Source organism: Pyrus communis, chromosome 10 (genome assembly GCF_041283825.1).
Source record: "Pyrus communis isolate YQ-2024b chromosome 10, ASM4128382v1, whole genome shotgun sequence".
Lineage (NCBI taxonomy): Eukaryota > Viridiplantae > Streptophyta > Magnoliopsida > Rosales > Rosaceae > Pyrus > Pyrus communis.
In genome coordinates, this window is record NC_142574.1 from 24,125,003 (window position 1) to 24,140,356 (window position 15,354).

Genomic DNA, 15,354 nt, shown 5'->3' on the forward strand with positions numbered 1-15,354 from the left:
TTAGGGTTTCAAATGGGTTGTTTTGATTTTGAAAAATTTCCCCTTAAGTTTTTGGAACTTGTAATAATTTACGCGGGTTTTAGCAGAAGAACAATGCTAGTGATAGGCCATCGATGCTTTAGCATGTGCAGACTCCTGAGTGGTTTTATGCAGATTAAGTATTGATGGAGGATTTTTGCTCATTGGCGTAATTGTATACCTGGAAAGTTTATCATGTGATAAAAAAGACTGAATTTTTGCTCACTATATGATGATTAGTCGAATGGACGATTCAAATCGTTCATTCTTAGAATATTTGAATTGAGTGTGGAGTACAGTCGTTCTTAGACTATTTGAAGGGACAGTTATGTAAGACCACTATAATGTATAGAACACTGTCCTATAAGCTACATAAGAAATAAATGTAGCTGGATGCAGACTTTAAGATGATGGGCATGTGGAAATGTTACTAAGCATAAAATTTGGGGATAGCATCACCGAAAGATAAAGTGAGAGAGTAATCTGAGATGGTTTTGTTGTCTCAATTGAAGATTCACTACATCGTTTTAGGTAACTTAAGTGTGACAAAACGATTTATAGTTGAGGTGTTGTACTCTAGTTTCATGGTTTATGAGTGATTTTGCGTCTATTACTCCAATGTTTGTATTGAATTTATGCAGTCCATATACTTATTATCGATTTGGGTTTGATATGGGAGTTGAGTTTATTATGTTTATGGTTCTTGTGACATGAATGCTCACAATGAAACTTGTAAACGTGGAGTTTGGGGATTATCTTCGATCTTCCATGGTCTGCTGGGTACCTTATTGCTATAAAAATGTCACTATGATTGGATTGGTGAGCTCTGAGATTTTACTGATGGTAAGATCTCCTGTGCCAAGTGTTTGTGCCAATCGTTTATGGTGGAGCTTGGCATTTCACTGTTAGCTTGTGGGAGTTGATCATTGCAAGGGCATTATATGATTTTAATTTCAGGGATCAAATTTTCTTTATGGGGCTGTGGGTAAAATTTTTCAGAGCATAGGTCATTGGTCTCATGACTCTGACTCTGATTTGCTTGGTTTCATTGGACCTTTTGGATCTTCCGATATTCTTGTGTTTGCTTTGTTTGTTCTAGCTGTTGTCTATCTTATATATGCTGATTTTGTTTTCTGCCCCATGCTTAAAGAACGTGTTATGTACATTGAAATGGAAAATTACTATTTAACAATATGTTACCCTTCCGGTTTGACAAGTGTATGATAATGTACTCTTGCAGATGTCAGTGAGGAACTGTTTTATTAGGGGATCAGTTGTGAGATACGTTCAACTACCCCCAGAGGGAGTCGATGTTGAACTGCTGCATGATGCCACCAGAAGGGAAGCTCGTGGCGGCTGAAGTTGATTCAGTTCAGACAACTGATTAAAGAAAGGCCTGGTGGAGCACTGACATGTTGCGTCATTTTATTTCGCTATCTTTTACCAGTGCCTTCTTTATGACAGGTTCAAGAAGGCGTCTCCTATTAGACCGCAGTTCCGCTCTATGAAACATCTTGGACAAGTGCAAAGTAGTGTTTTCTTTCTCTCTTTTTTTATCATATACAGTGCATTTTAGTTGAAATTGGGGACATCCAGAACCTTGGCATCACCAAGAGAGGATCATCTATGCAATGCGCGCCTCTTTATCCTATTCCTATTGTATTTCTACGTTTAGTTTTTCCGAGTATGTAACTCGTGCGCGTTTATGAGTAATTTGGTTTGTATGTTTTCTACTTCTTCAACTCATTGGTTGCCTAGCAGGTGGCTTAACCTAATCATGAAAGATTAACAAATTGATGATTTCAAACCTCAGAATCAAATAGTCTTCAACGATGCTAAGATCAATAGTAGAAAGTGAAAAAAAAAAAAAAAAAAAAAAAAACTCAGTGAGAGAGCATTATGTTTACCATGGAAATGGCGGGATTTTTAACCACGTGAGCTACAAGTACATTTGTAGAGTTGAGTATTGGGAGGCTGTTCACGTGAGCCACAAGTATCTCTACTAATTAATAAAATGTTCACTGTCAACTAAAATCCTGTGAAATTAATAGTTTTAACCCTCTAATTAAAATAGAATATGAATAAGAAATATATGGCAGAAATGTAATAAGCGTCAAATACATGTAATCCTAACATATCTCTATAAAAAATTATAAAAAAATCTTTCCACTCCCACATTCTTTGCCACTCTCTTCCTCTCTTTCTCTTTCAAAAACAAAAATAAAAAATTTTCTCACACATTGTGTGTGCCCATATGCTAGTATTAGTTAACTATTTGTAGCGGTTAACCAAATCATTGCTGTGTTTGCTGCAAGAAAAATAATCTGGATAATATAAATTTTGAACCTACAAGACTCGATAGCCATTAACCATTTGTTTCGAAAAAATTTAGTCAATGGAGTAAGAGGTTTTGGAGGTTTAACCCTCTCCAAATTTTAATCCTGACAGCGAGGAACAACGGAAACTGGGCTACTAGTATGGAGGAAATAGAGGCATTGCGGAAACAAGTAGAGAGCTAAGTGTAGGCGAGTCGGGAAGAGTGGAGCGGTTGGAGCTCCCACCTACCCCTCTCCAATTCCTTAGAGATTACGTTAACCAAAACAAGCCCTGCTTCATATCCAACGCCACCTCCACTGGCCCGCCCTCTCACTCCTGGACCGACGATTCTTACCTCGCCGGAGCCCTCTCCTCTACTGACATCTCCCTTCACCTTACCCCACGCGTACAAGCTGATGCCCTTGTCCCGTTGAATGGTTCTCTTTGCTTTGCTCCTGCTCATGTGGAGCGCGTGCTCTTCCCGGAAGCTCTCAGCTTGGTCGCCAACAATGAGTCCACATCAAAATTGGTGGCCTATGCGCAGCAGCAGAACAACTGCTTTCCGTCAGAGTACTCGGCTTTAGCTGGGGATTGCGACCCCCATATCCCATGGGCCAGTGAGGCCCTTGGCTGCCTCCCCGGTGCAGTCAACATGCGGATTGGCAACCATCTGTCTACAACATCATTTCATAAGGAGCACTATGAGAATCCATGTGCTGTCGTGACTGGGCGGAATCATTTCCTCCTCCCTCCCACTGATGTGCATCGCATGTACATCCGCGACTACCCATCTGCTCAATATTCATATTCTCATGACACCGGAGAGTTCACGTTGGAACTGGAGAAGCCAGACAGATATGTGCCTTGGTGCAGTGTCAATCCTTACCCTTCTCCTGAGGACAGAGATAAGCAGCTCTCTAACTTCCCCTTGTAGTTTGACGGTCCTAAGCCCTTTCACTGTACTCTCAACCCTGGAGAGATTCTCTACTGGTAAATTTCTGCCTTCATTTTTGCTCTCATTTGTTTTTTCCTTCTTTTGGCTATGTTCATATGATCGGACTTCAGTCACTTCAAATTTTGTACAATTCCGGGCATTCTCATTGCTTACTTTGATGCCTAGTCCCTCCTCTTTGTATATTGTCTTTATTTGGTAAGCAACATATGAAAAATGAAATTCTTTTCACGATTCAGATGTCCATGTTATTTTTGTAACCAAAAATAAATGTGCATGATTGTCTGTTGTTTTCATACTCCTATATGACTCATAATATTTTGGGAACTTTAACGAAAAGCTCCCGGTACTGTTTACTTTAATAAAAAACCATATTTTTACACTAAAATGTCAATCCTGGTACTATTCACTTTACCATTTTTTTTCTTTCATTTTTGTTAAAACTCAAGGTTTTCAAACCATTTTCATTAGTTTTCCTTAATATTTTCCAACGCCTGATGTGGTAGAGTTAATGCAGGCCAAGTATGTGGGTTCATCACGTTAGACAAACTCCGGATAAACGCACTATTGCCGTGAACTACTGTAAGGGATCAAGAACTTAAAACGCTTCTCTCACCTTTCAGGTTCCACTTTTTATATGGTTAAGTATTTGATGTTCCATTATATTTGGCAGGGTATGATATGCAGCATGATATTGAAGTATGCTTACTTCAACATCTTGCAATCAATTCATTGCCTATCCAGTAAAACTCCAACACTGCTGAGAGAGAGTGCAAGGATTCAGATTCTGATTCATATGCATGTTGTCTAAGGGATGAATTGGGTGCCGATTGGACTAAAGCGCATTTAGCAGGGACCAGTGAAGACTTCAGATAAGCGATGGAATGATCACCGATCATTAGTCTGGGTATCAGATTAATCATTTGTGGACTTCTCATACTGGGAAGCCAAAGAAATCTCTGAAAGAAGTATACAGCATCCTTGAGGTAGAGAAATTACATTAAATTAGTCAACATAACCTGTTGCTACTGGGGAGAGGTATACAACCATTGCAAAGAAGATGCTGGATTCAACCTTGAGAAGTATTATTTTCGTTAGATTCAAATGCATATATCATCCTTGAGAAGTATACAACCATTACAAAAGGATGCTAGAATTAAATGTCCAGTTGTTATATTCTCTTTCTGGGGAGAGGTGTGAAACTTCTGAAATGCGAAACCAAACCAGCCCGAAAGAGTGTCAAAGTCCTCTTAAGATAAAGAGGTGCATGCAGAGTATTCAAGTGACTTCCTGACCAACTATATGACGGTTTAAAGCTTGGAATGGCGCAGTAAACATGCACAAGACTACCTACAAGTAGGGATGCGAATGGTTGTGTTCGAGTTTGGCCATTTATGTTTGTGTCATATTCATATCAATCCATAATCAACGTACAAAATGATAAAAATAATAATATGATGATTATAATAAATAACTCATACTATGTGTCAGATAGAATAAATATATAAAGGAGGAAATGTTAATTGTGTTTTAATAACGTACCCATCAGGTCTGAAATTCTTATGAATTTCGAATCGTGTAATGTATTGTGTCAGACATTGTCACCCCTAATTAGAAGAAAGTAATTCAGTTATACATTCGATTTCTTTAGGTCCATATGCTGTCTTTCAAGTCTCAACCTGTACGGGTTTTCCTCACATCTAGCTACAAGCAAAGGGCACTGGACCTGTGTTGTGCCTCCTGTCATGTTTCTTTGCGATTGATTTGATTTTGTTGGCAAATTCTTGTTAACCTGTTTTTCGTTTCCACACATCCAGCTCAATAATAGCATTTCTAAAAGAGATATTAAAACTGTTATGTAGACATATAATAGTAAAAAATAGCCACAAATTCTCCTCAACTGGTCTTCAGTTTCTTATGTGGCATTGAGTCAATTGAAGGCAAAAGCTTCCACTGTCAAATTTATTTAATAATTTTTTAGTAAATATGATGCAACATATAATAAATATTGTTGTGTGTTCCAAGGATTTGATTGGTTGTATCTCAATAATGGGACCCCACAAAGAGATGAAAAAAAAATTATACAATGACCCCATTATTTAACATATCAGGTAAGGCAAAAAATTATAAAAAATGTCAAAATGCCACATAAATCATCAAATATTATTTTGATATTTTAAATTTAATATTTTCTTTAGAGATGCTCAAACCATTCATATATTTTAGACATCCCACCTACAAGTTCATTTCCGCTCGATGTGTGGTTTTTATTTATTTATTTTGTTCGTTTTTCTGTTTTGCAGCTTGTTTCCTTTTGCATTATTCGAGTTCAAAAAATTAGAAATATAAAAGCCAAAATCCAATTAATTACGAAACGTGGACGGGTGGGAAATGGAGTTAAATTACAAAAAGGGGTTTTTAAGGTTGGACCATATATTGGAGTACTGTAGGAAATTCCAGCTGCATCACATGTTTTGGCCGACTTGTTTTTTTCTCGGAAGCATTTTTGCTCACTACAATTATGCTATATGCTCATTATACATCTAATCATCCGTTACATATTATTTTCTTTAATTTGATTAATTTTTAAAAAAAATAAAAAAGTAATATTTAATATGAAAGTTAATTAAAATTAAGTAAAATAATACATGACCGATTATTAAATATATGATGAGCACACACCATAGTTATGGTAGTGAGAAAAAAAAAAACTCCCTTTCTTCTCGCAAAGAGCTTCAGATTTTGGGAATTTGGATAATGCATTCATGCCTAGGCTTCTCATCTTTTTATATTTCCTAGGGTTTACAAATTAATTATAAAATTTATATGCTCGTGTCAAGATATTTTTTAGGAGATAGACTCCGTCCATTGCAAAGACGACACACATAAAGCAAGAAGGGGTACAATATTGCAAATAACTTGAAAATTAGCATAATGAGTTTTATAATTTATTGAAAACAACGGTTCAGATTGTTATAAGCAAAACGCATATTATGTAAGACAATTTTGGCAGCGGTGTACAGGAGTTTGAAATTTATAAAGTATTATATTTGCCTTGAATCAATCTCATCGCGCTTAAAAATAACAGAGTTTAAATGAAACATTTTTGGTATTGTTTACTTTAACGAAAAATGACAATTTTACTTTAAAAAGTCACTATTGGTACTATTTACTTACAACACATTTTTGTCATTTTGATTAAAACTCAAATCAATAATAAGTAAAATTTAACACCTAATTTCATAAATGTCACTTTTTATAACTTCTTTAAAAAATAACAGAAAATCCACTTAAATAGACTTAAATACCCTGATTTGGTATTCAAACAGCCAAAGGCTTAAATGCCCTCCTTTGGAAGGCAAGAGATAGCTCGGTATGGGAAGGCTTTAGTGCATATCCTATGGCTTTAATTCACAACACTTTCAGTTGGATGCATGATTTCCAGGAGGCCAATGAAGAACCAGTAGAGAGAGTAAAACTAAACAATCATGGTGGATGCCTCCTAATGAACACCTAAAATTCTTCATTGAAATATGCAGCATTCATGGGCAATGTCCAATCATCATGTTTGACGTTACCGCTAGGTCGACATACAAGAATGTCCCTACATGGCACCGTGATCTCTGCCGATGAGTTAGCTAAATTATTTTTGTGTCAAGTCTAATGTTCCTTTATTTATTTATTTTTTTTACATTAGTTGGTGATGGTTCGGTATACTTGATTCCTCACGTTAGTATTTCAGTGTGTGCGAGAACATCCCTATTGTTCTCTGTGGCAACAAGGTTGATGTGAAGAACATGTAGGTTAAAGCCAAGCAGGTTACCTTCCACAGAAAGAAGAATCTGCAGTACTATGAGATATCAGCAAACAACAACTACAACTTTGAGAAACCATTCCTCTACTTGGCGAGGAAGGGTGGGTGAAACTAAATGTGGAGGGAGCCATAAGGACAACGGACGGGAGATGAGGTGCAATTCTATTCTTCACGGAGTAAGAGGAGCTCAAAATTTGGAGGAGTTGAGTTGCTTCCTTGCAACTCCCATCAGAATTCCATTGACCTCCCTTTTGTGTAAATGGGTTTTGAATTTTGAGGCTATTTAAGTCTATTTACATGAGTTTTCTACTATATTTGAATTTTTTTTTTAATAAAAAAGTGACATTTATGAAATTGAGTGTTAAATTTTGACTATTAATGATAAATACTCGAGACGGATGAATTGGAAAAGAACGGTGAGGGTGATGCGCTTGTAGGTGTGGGTCCCATTTTTTATATAATTCTTTAATTTATTAATATTTAATTAATATATCTATTCAGTTGGGTGAAGGAGTGGGCTTCGCTTCAAGCTAACAGAAAAATTAACAGACAAACTGACGGACGTTTAACATTGCAATAAATTCATAAGATGAGGTATGACGTTGTAATTTTTAAAACATAAGATATGAGATTATGGTTCGAGCTATAATTGAGATATTTTAGTATAATTTACACTTTATTTTTTGTTACACTTTTTATCGAGCAATATTTCAGAGACTCGAATAGATGCTCTTGTCCACTTAGACGACAAATCTCGTTGCTGTTACAAAAATTTCTTCTCCACAATTAAAAGAAGGGAGAACTTAGAAGGATATCAAGATTTTTTTATGTCGAAAGCAGTGACATAATCAGCTCCAATTAATATTCTCTAATGTGTACAATAAGGAAAAAAAATAGAATATCTCCAAGAATCCTGCGGTCCATTGACTACTGCCTCTTTAGTCTTTTCATTCAACTTTTGTCTACAAATACACACGCTCACCCCCACCACTTCCACCACCACCACCACTCCCACAGCTCATATCTAAGCCAACCTTCTGCAACCATTTTACAATTTTGTATCAAAGAGTTCAGATTTCAACCTTCAATGGCGGATGAGGTAGTTTTGTTGGATTTCTGGCCTAGCCCATTTGGGATGAGGCTGAGGATTGCTCTGGCTGAGAAGGGCATTGAGTATGTGTACAAAGATGAGGACGTGAGGAACAAGAGCCCACTGTTGCTGCAGATGAACCCGGTTCACAAGAAGATCCCGGTTCTCATTCACAATGGAAAACCGGTATGTGAGTCCCTCATTGCGCTTCAGTACATTGATGAGGTTTGGAATGATAAGGCTCCACTCTTGCCCTCTGACTCTTACCTCAGAGCCCAGGCCAGGTTCTGGGCAGACTTCGTCGACAAGAAGGTGAGTTTTACTGACTAATTTACTTATTTGTAGTATTTTTTTATTTGTTTTGAATATGTTTGGTTTGAAACAATTGAAAACATGGGAAACAGATTATACGGTTATATTTTTTATGTTTAAATTGTTGCGAGTATCTAGCATAACTGCTTAAAATCTCACGCGTTGCCAATTGGTTTTAGGTTAAATGCTTACGGATATTTGAGCTGGTAAATAAAACAATGTTTTAAAATTTTAAGATTGTAAGTGTTTGGGGTAATAATGATTTTTACTACTTAGGTTTTGATTAAGATTTCTTGTTACAGTTCGGGTTTACAGTTTAGGGTTTGTGATGTATGTATTAGAAAGATATAAGCAGAGGATCTGAACTTGCTCAAAATAATGTATATTAATATTTCTGCAATTTTGGGGATGTGAAATGCAGATATACGAGTTTGGGAGGAAGATTTGGACAACGAAAGGAGAAGAACAGGACGCAGCAAAGAAGGAATTCCTTGACTGCATGGGCGTGTTAGAAGGAGAGCTCGGAGACAAGCCCTTCTTTGGGGGCGAGACCCTTGGATTCGTGGACGTGGCACTTATTCCGTTCTATAGCTGGTTTCTTTTGTATGAGAAATTTGGTAACTTCAGTGTTGAGGCGTTGCACCCAAAGTTTATTGCCTGGGTTAAGAGGTGCGTGGAGAAGGAAAGCGTGTCCAAATCGCTCCCCGAACAGGAAAAGGTCTACGATTTCGTCATGTTTATGAGGAAAAAGCTTGGAATGGAGTAGATTTTGGTGGAATCATGGGAAGAAGCTAGTGATGATCAATGTAATTTCAAGATTCAACCTGTTTTGGGTTGTTTTGAATTAGAATAAAAGGGCACTTGACCAAGCCTTTACTGTATTTAGGCACTTTATTGTGCTTCTGTTCATATGTTTATTTTGCTTCTGTAGTCAAACTATCATTCTGTTGTCAACTTGTTATAGTAAGGAATCTAAATCTACTCGATCAAATTTCTTATTATGTGATCAAGTCTTCACATCAAAGCATGGACTTTTTGGTGCCACCGGTTGCATGCAACCATGAGTCTATCTCGCCATGAATAACGCTCATCGTTGTACGCAATTGACTATGGGGTGAATTTTCTCCTTATCCAAATTTTGAGTTACTTTTCCTCAGGCATACAAGCTCATTTGCAGCAGAAACACCTAAAGATCTTACCTGAACATCTCAACAGAAAAACAAGCTGGAATTCAAAAAACTAGAAGAACACATACTAGAATTCGTCAGTGGACTTTCTAACATGGTGATACTGTACAAGCAGCTAGGGGCAGAATCATGTAGAAGGCAAGCTGGAACTTAGCCGCCTGGCCTAATTTTATTTACTATTCTCATTTTCCGCCTACAATTTGGCCTAGATCCCAACCTCTTTCATGCACCGGCTGGTTCCGCCACTGCTAGCAGCTAGCCTATTCTACTCCGCTAAAAAAAGGAAGTAAAAAATCACACTTTTTTGGGGTCAGCAACAGATTTTGACACGCTCTCCCTCAGCAAGCACCTGTTGGCCCATGCAACAATCTTAGGGCACTCTGCCTCCATGCTCAAGTTTCCACGGCTCTCAAACACATAAAAGTAGTTGTAGAATTCGATAAAGGCAATGTCCAAGAAGCCGAATCTCTCACCCCCTAAGTATGGCTTGTCTCCGAGCTCTCTTTCCAACTGCTTCAGGATTTCAATAAATTTCTTCTTTGCTGCCTCATGTTCTTCTCCTTTTATGCTCCATAGCTTCCTCCCAGCAACATGAAACTACAATTTTTGGAAACAATGTTTGACATCATTCGATGCGACGAAAAGTCGGATACAAATTTTAAAAAATTGAACTGCAATTAATATTTTTATATTAAAGCAGCATTCTAAAAAAACCATCGTGCACTCTTTTGTTGTGAAAATAAAAATAACGAGAGGAATACATGGTTGCTATTTGAGAGTGCTATTAACCATTCTCGAAGGGAAAAAGAGCAAATTTAGACAAAACAGCTTAGACCTTCTTATCAATCAAGTCAGCCCAGAACCTAGCCCGAGCTCGGTCGTAAGGATCAAGGGGAAGCAAAGAAGCAGCTTGATCCTTCCAAACCTCATCAATGTACTGCACAATGATGAGTGACTCACAGACCGCTTTGCCGTTGTGGATGAGAACCGGGATCTTCTTGTGAACCGGATTCATCTGCAGAAGGAGAGGGCTCTTGTTCGACAAGTCCTCCTCTCTGTACACATACTTGACACCTTCTCTGTTGGAAATTATATATTATAATATATAATATTGTAATATATAATTTATTTTTTTTAGAAAGATTATGTTATTTATATTTAGGTGCATTCTCTTGTCAAATAATGTATACTTATAGATGAAAAGTTACATCTTTTTAACAAGAAGTACTTGGGTGCTATATAAACTCATGAAACCATCATCATTAAGATAAGAAAATTAGAGAATTTTTACTCTTGAGAAATAAGGTTTCCTCACTTTGTTTCTCTCATTCTTCGTTTGTCAAATTCCGAGTCGTGTCTTGAGAGTACGGAATATCAGAGTCCGAAGATTGAAGTGCTTCGATGTTATTGTAGATTGTTGAATTCTGGGAGACAGACGCCTACCGAACTACAAGCACAAGAGTATGGATGAAATTCTATTTTTAGGCATTGCATTTATGCAAGTCTCAATCTCCAAGTTTGTCAGTTTTTCTAACTTTCTCCCTAGTTGTTTATATTAGTTTCATACATAATTGATGTTGTGAATTTCTTTAGGATTATTATTATCGGAATTCTTGTGTTATTTTTGTATTTCCTAATATTGCTCCAACATTCTCTTCCAGGGCTATTCTGGACCTCTCCCCAAACATGCTGGTCCAGAATCCCAAAACTACAACCTTGCCCGCCATTGTCGACGCACAAGCTTCTTGCAGCTGAATTTTCTTCTTGCAAAAGTCAAAGCCTTAGAGCTAGAATATCATGAAGCACTACTGACTATTAAGGCCGTTATATTGTGATGGGTGTGTCAGTGTGTGCTGTGGCATGTTTGACACTTGGTTTCAGACTTTCAGTTCAGGCTCACAATTTCGTTTTGGGATTTTGGCCAGTTATATGATACATTGGTTTATGTTAATTAACAACTAATAATGTTTACTAATGTTGTAACATATAATTCTTCTAAATAAATAACCCATATGAAATTAGCCACAGCCAGTAACAATATCTTTTTGAGGAAGCATATGCATGGGCATGGACATGTGATCATCAATGTCATTCCAACAGTATGCGGCACCTTGATGTGCTTCTGTTGTTAATATGTTCTCATCTTTGTTGTTTGCTTTTGTTGTTCAATTATCACATTGTTGTCAACTTGTTATAGCAAAGAAGTTGAGTTACTTAAATTATCATTTTGTTTTCATTAAGTCTAGAATTCCTTTGATTTGGGAAGACATTTGAATCTCCAATTTTTCCTTTTAACACCATGAGCTCGAAATATTATTGTGCAATACGAGAATACCACCATATGTTATAACCAGTACCCACGTGTTCTTATAACAAATGAAGAGTGGCATCCCAAAGCAGTAATAAACCCATAAATGCTGGTCCAGAAGCTCACAACTACAACCTCGTCCGCCATTGTTGACAATCAAACTTCTTGTGCTGGGGGATGTTTGACAGGCTAGCTGACACTCGCGAGTACTGTAAAAGGAACAAAAAGATTATTGGATACAGTGGTTGATGTCACTTAACAACTAATCATGTATTTACTGTTGTAATACATTATTCTTTTAGAATTCGGATCCTCGACGGATCATCTTTGTGAGGATTCTAGGGATATGTGAATTATATTTGTTCATCGTACATCGTACGGTCATAAATTATTTTAAATATTTTTATTTAAAATTAAATACAAATAGTACCTGATAAAACTGACCGCATAATGTACAATGAACAGATATAATTTACGAATCCTCAGAATCCTCACCAAAAGAATCCGGAGAGAATCCTGTTGGGTTCTTTTAAACCAATAGTCGTGGAATTAGCCAGTAATATTCTACTAATTCTACTGCTTTAATAGATTTCTAGTGCTTCAGTTTGATTCAAATTCTACATCCATATATCGTTTCAATTACGTTAGTTTTGTGATATGCAATTAATTACTCCTTACTAATTAATTTCTAATTTTTCAATTGCAGATGGTAATGTAATCGTTTGATTTCATTATGTATTGTTAAACGCATGAGAAGTTTTGAATTAGAATAATTTCAATACTAATGTATTAGTAAATGCAGAGAAATTCAGATTTCTGAATAATTTCAATCTATAACATGAACAGAAGACATGCCATAAGAGCTACGTACAATTGATGTTGGTTTACTTTTCTAGTCTCGGGCCTTTGTTTTGCGTGTTCATGTTGGTCTACGTACAATTGATCAGGTTTTTTACCCAAAAAATAATGAACTTTGATCAGGTCTAAATTCTTTCCACCGAAGATTAAGACTTAAAACAATCTAATTATATTTTAATCAAAATACACACTGTTATCTGGCCTCGACCAGAATATATATACGTACAAAGATGAAGCAAAATAGAATCTCTCCATCAGCACTCTGGTCTCCATGTCCGACTTCCGCCTTACTTTGAATGCTTGACTTTCTGCCCATAAATACTGGTCTCCCTGAAACACCCCATCACCACTCACAGCTTCATATTGAAAATTAATATTCTTGTTGTTGTAATTGTTCACTTGTAAAACTTCAAATTATTAATCAGTTCAAATAGTCCAATCTTCAATGGCGGATGAGGTGGTATTATTAGACTTCTGGCCAAGCCCGTTTGGGATGAGGGTGAAAATTGCACTGGCCGAGAAGGGCATCGAGTATGAGTGCAAAGCGGAGGACCACGTGAGCAACAAGAGTCCACTTGCTGCAGATGAACCCGATTCACAAGAAAATACCGGTTTTCATTCACAATGGCAAACCGGTCTCTGAGTCTCTCATTGCCGTTCAATACATTGATGAGGTTTGGAAGGATGAAGCTCCACTGTTGCCTTCTGATGCTTACCTTAGAGCCCAAGCTAGGTTCTGGGCTGACTTCGTTGACAATGAGGTAGTTTTATTCATTTACTAATTTGTGTTTGGACTTTGCTTAATTTTAGTCATTTACTAATTTCTGGTTACAAAATTGTGTTGGTTTTAAGCTTCTAACAAAACAATGTTTTTATTAATCATAGCATGCTAGCTACAATTCTCTTAATCATAGCATGCTAGCTACAATTCTCACACGAGGGATCATATGAAAAGTTGAGGTTTCACTGTAAAACCAATTGGTAATATGAGGAGTAGCCCAACCTCTTATAAGAGAAATTTTTTATTGTAACGGGAACATGGGTGGGTACACCACGTGTTTTTATGTGAGTGGTGGAAAATTTTATTTTTTAAATTATTAACTTTTGAACACACATATCCCATCATTTGTATAATGACACGTGAAGTACCACCTCATGTGCCGGTCACACTAAAAAAATCTCTCCTCTTATAAGCTCGTGCAAAGTCCCTTCTCCCATCAATGTAGGCCTCATTCTCAACATGCCCCCTCACGTGTGGTAAATTTTCAAGCCTAACACGTGGACAATACATAGGGGTTACGTGGAGCGCATGTGGCTTCACACATGAGACAACCTGACTTTGATACCATGAAAAAAGTTGGGGTTCCACCATAAAACCAATTGGCAATATGAGGAGTAACCCATCCTCTTATAAGCCAACGCAAAGTCCCTCTTCCCATTAATGTGAAACTCATTCTCAACAGGATATACTCACCATTAGAATTAACTTAAAATGCACATTGTTTTAGGGAGAAAATTGGGGAATGAATAGATGCCTTTTCTAAGTACATGTGTGTAACATGTTTAATTTTGATGGAGATTCTTATCGAATTAGCATCAAAGACGAATGCATGCTTCAAATTTTGTCAATTCAGTTCCAACCTTTCGGGGATTTTAATTCAAGGACTAAAAGTACAATACGGTGATAGTTCAAGGATCAAGACTCCAATTAATGAAAAATATAAATCAAGAATTTGATCTTCCTTGCTTCAAATCGTAAAGATATGAAAAGGGTCTAACCCTAAAATTTTGTGCAATATAATGCAGATACATGTGATTGGAAGGAGGATTTGGACAGCCAAAGCTGAAGAGCTAGATGCAGCAAAGAAAGAATTCCTTGAAAGCATTAGGGTGTTAGAAGGAGAGCTTGGAAACAAGCCTTACTTTGGCGGTGAGACCTTCGGTTTTGTCGACGTGGCACTTATCCCTTTCTATAGCTGGTTTTTTGTGTATGAGAAGTTTGGCAACTTCAGTGTGGATGAACAGTACCCAAAGTTATTTGCAGCAGACTGTGTCCAAGTCTCTTCCCGACCAGAAAAACCTCTATGACTTCGTTCTGCAGCGGAGGAAAACGTTGGGAGTAGATTACTTATGTCATACAATTTATGAGTTTTAACCTTCAACCGTCCGATTTAGGGTTCTTACCTTTGCAATAAGAGGGCAGTTGATTACTTATGTCATACAACGTATTGTGTAATAGTTATAAATAGGGTAAAGTACAAAAAACTACCTCAACTATTGGTGTCACGGCACTTTCATACCTCATCTTTTAAAATTGACAATGCCATATCTCATCTTACGAATTTGTGTCAATGTTATACCTTCCGTTAGCTTGGCCGTTTATTTCTCAGTTAAATGCTGACGTGACTTGATTCGGAACCCATTTTTTATTTAAAAAAAAATAAAAAATTATTAAAAACAAAAAAAATCATTTAATATTATTTAAATAATAATAAAAAG

General features: G+C 36.9%; 2 protein-coding genes and 2 pseudogenes across 2 annotated transcripts; 3 read left to right on the forward strand and 1 right to left on the reverse strand.

Moving 5' to 3' along the window:
• Positions 1 to 154: 154 nt before the first annotated feature.
• Positions 155 to 11,675, reverse strand: LOC137730034 (putative glutathione S-transferase parC). Its single transcript, XM_068469104.2, has 4 exons — positions 11,341 to 11,675; positions 10,525 to 10,766; positions 9,990 to 10,286; positions 155 to 199 (listed from the first exon to the last, which is right to left on the reverse strand). Exons 1-4 carry the CDS (start codon positions 11,414 to 11,416, stop codon positions 155 to 157), a joined length of 660 nt encoding a protein of 219 aa, XP_068325205.2. The 5' UTR covers positions 11,417 to 11,675.
• On the forward strand, positions 2,496 to 4,097 carry LOC137728415 (lysine-specific demethylase JMJ32 pseudogene; annotated as a pseudogene).
• LOC137730055 (putative glutathione S-transferase) lies at positions 8,038 to 9,503 on the forward strand. The gene is made up of 2 exons (XM_068469121.2): positions 8,038 to 8,502; positions 8,924 to 9,503. Exons 1-2 carry the CDS (start codon positions 8,188 to 8,190, stop codon positions 9,266 to 9,268), a joined length of 660 nt encoding a protein of 219 aa, XP_068325222.1. The 5' UTR covers positions 8,038 to 8,187; the 3' UTR covers positions 9,269 to 9,503.
• Positions 11,676 to 13,300: 1,625 nt separating the features above from the next.
• LOC137730041 (putative glutathione S-transferase) lies at positions 13,301 to 15,010 on the forward strand (annotated as a pseudogene).
• Positions 15,011 to 15,354: the final 344 nt, after the last annotated feature.